A 2,180-nucleotide genomic window follows, 5' to 3' on the forward strand; every position below is an offset into this window, starting at 1 on the left:
AAGGGAGAAGCGAAGGGAGGCGGTGGCGGAGCAATCAAGAACGTAGTGTACGATGGGATATTCATCAGATTGGTGGCAGCGTAGGCAGGGGATGGGGTCAGTCCCGGTGATCTGGGAAAAACGGGGATAGTCTAGCCTGAGTCTATGCAGGCGAACGACAAGCGAAGTATGGGTGGTTGCGGGTGTTTGGAGGGGGTTGTAGGCCGTGGCCTTGGCAAACCAGGTGGCTGAGTGTGAACCCTCAGCCACCCGATTTTCGCGGTCAGTTCTGGTCATGTTTGAGGAGCGTTTAGCTCTATGCTTTATGCACGAGAGACTAGTTGGAAGGGAAGAAGTGACATTAGGTAAGGTGGTGGCAGCCCGAGCAGCAGAGTCAGCTCGCTCATTGCCCGCTATGCCAACGTGACTAGGAAGCCAGTGGAGGAGAATTTCACCCCCACCCTGCACGATGGAGTACGCAACAGCCAGAATCGAGGTCAGCAGGTGAGCACTGTCTCTGAAGTGTCTTGTGCGAAGACCATGCAGAGACGAGAGCGAATCTGTCTGTATAATGACACGCTGACGAAGATGGTGGATTTCAGCGTGTCGCAAGGCACCGAGGATAGCAACGAGCTCCGTCTCGTACGTGAAGGTCCCCGGAGGGAGCCTCCAAGTCTTGACAAGATCTCCAGAGACAAATGCTGCACCTGCAGATCCATCTGGTGTGACAGATCTATCTGTGTGTGACAGATCTATCTGTGTGTGGCTGATCCACGAGTATGGAGGAAAGAAATTCTCCTCAGGCCATCCCGATGGAGGAGAGAGGGCAAAGATGCTCAGGGGCAAGAGCTGGCGGGGGTGAGGCATCTGATGGCAGGTAGTCTCCACGGTGGGGGAGGAGAAAAGTCAGGGCTATGGACGTCTCAGCCTTCTAGGAAGGCTTCAGCCAACCCTAGTTGTCGTTGTACTGTGGAAACATGGCAGAGTGTCCAGTCCTTTCTAGGATGCGGGTGTGGGGATCGGGAAAGGATGGTGTGAAGGAGAGTAGCAACAGGGAGTTGTGGCCTAAGTCAGAAAATCTGAGCAGCTGTTACTGACGATCGACCCTAGATTCTGTGCTGGAGAGAGGGAAGGCCACTCTCAGCCCTGAGGTGCTCAAGCCATGTCCATGGAGGAGCTCCTAGTATGACTCACAGCGCCGAGTTTTGCAAGACTTCAAGGGCGCGAGATTGCACCTCAGAGTCCTACAAGACACATGGTGCTATAGTCTACTAGAGAGCACATGGCGTGGGTGTAAAAGGTGGTGAGGACACAGCTTGAGGCACCTAAATTGTGGCGTGAGAGGGCTTTTAGTGCTGAGAGTCTGGCAGCAGCAAGCTCCCGCAGGTAACGTACACGAGTGGTGACGGTCAACTGACTGTCAAACCACATCCCCAGGTATCAGATGTCTGCGAACGAGGTCGAGCTGATGTCCCCCGAGATATAGAGGGCGTTCAGGTGGAAGGAGGCCAAAAGGCATGACCTTGGTTTTCTTGTGGTTGATCTTCAGAACCTAGTTCGCAGCATCCATCATGGAGGTGGGTTAGAGCAGTCAGGGCCTGATTGTAGCAGGACCTGCGGGAGAATACAAACACCAGACCACCAGCATAGCAGAGTAGTGTTATTCCCTGGTCAAAGTTGATCGTCAGTAGGCTCTCAACTAATAGGTTAAAAAGGAGGGGACTGAGGACACTCCCTTGTGGCGTACCATTTATGTGTGGGAAGGAAGAGGAGAGCCGACCCTGGAAGCAGACACAGGCAGCACGGCCTATTAAAAAATCTCGTATCCAGGAAAGGAGTTTGCCACGAACTCCTCTCATTACTAGTGCTGCCAGGACAGCTTCAGGGTTGGCTAGCTTGAAGGCCTTCTCCAGCTCGAGGAAGACTGCCATCCCTCATCCACTCCTCACCTCTCCCAGAAACGAGGCAAGGCACTGCAGGGCACTCCTGCCTGGGAGGTAGGCGAAAAGTTGTGGGTGCAACGAACCTAGTTTCCAGGAGAGTCAGGAGAGGGCGAGTATCTCAGCTTTTTTGGCAATACAGCTGAGAAGGGATATAGGTCTCATGGCTGAAAAGTCTCATGGTTTGGTAATGGGATGAATGATGGCATTCTTCCAAGATCTGGGGAGATGTCCTTCCTCCCACGAATGGCTGACAAGGTC

At 53.5% G+C, this 2,180-nt stretch overlaps 1 protein-coding gene across 1 annotated transcript; it reads right to left on the minus strand.

The window, feature by feature from the left end:
- Nucleotides 1-1,472: 1,472 nt before the first annotated feature.
- Nucleotides 1,473-1,910, minus strand: LOC145408217 (uncharacterized). Its single transcript, XM_080278973.1, has one exon. The coding sequence runs from the start codon at nt 1,908-1,910 to the stop codon at nt 1,473-1,475; it is 438 nt and encodes a 145-aa protein (XP_080135099.1).
- Between the last annotated feature and the right edge of the window lie 270 nt (nt 1,911-2,180).

Source organism: Coenobita brevimanus, chromosome 76 (assembly GCF_032717465.1).
Source record: "Coenobita brevimanus isolate Jiangsu-jjx chromosome 76, ASM3271746v2, whole genome shotgun sequence".
Lineage (NCBI taxonomy): Eukaryota > Metazoa > Arthropoda > Malacostraca > Decapoda > Coenobitidae > Coenobita > Coenobita brevimanus.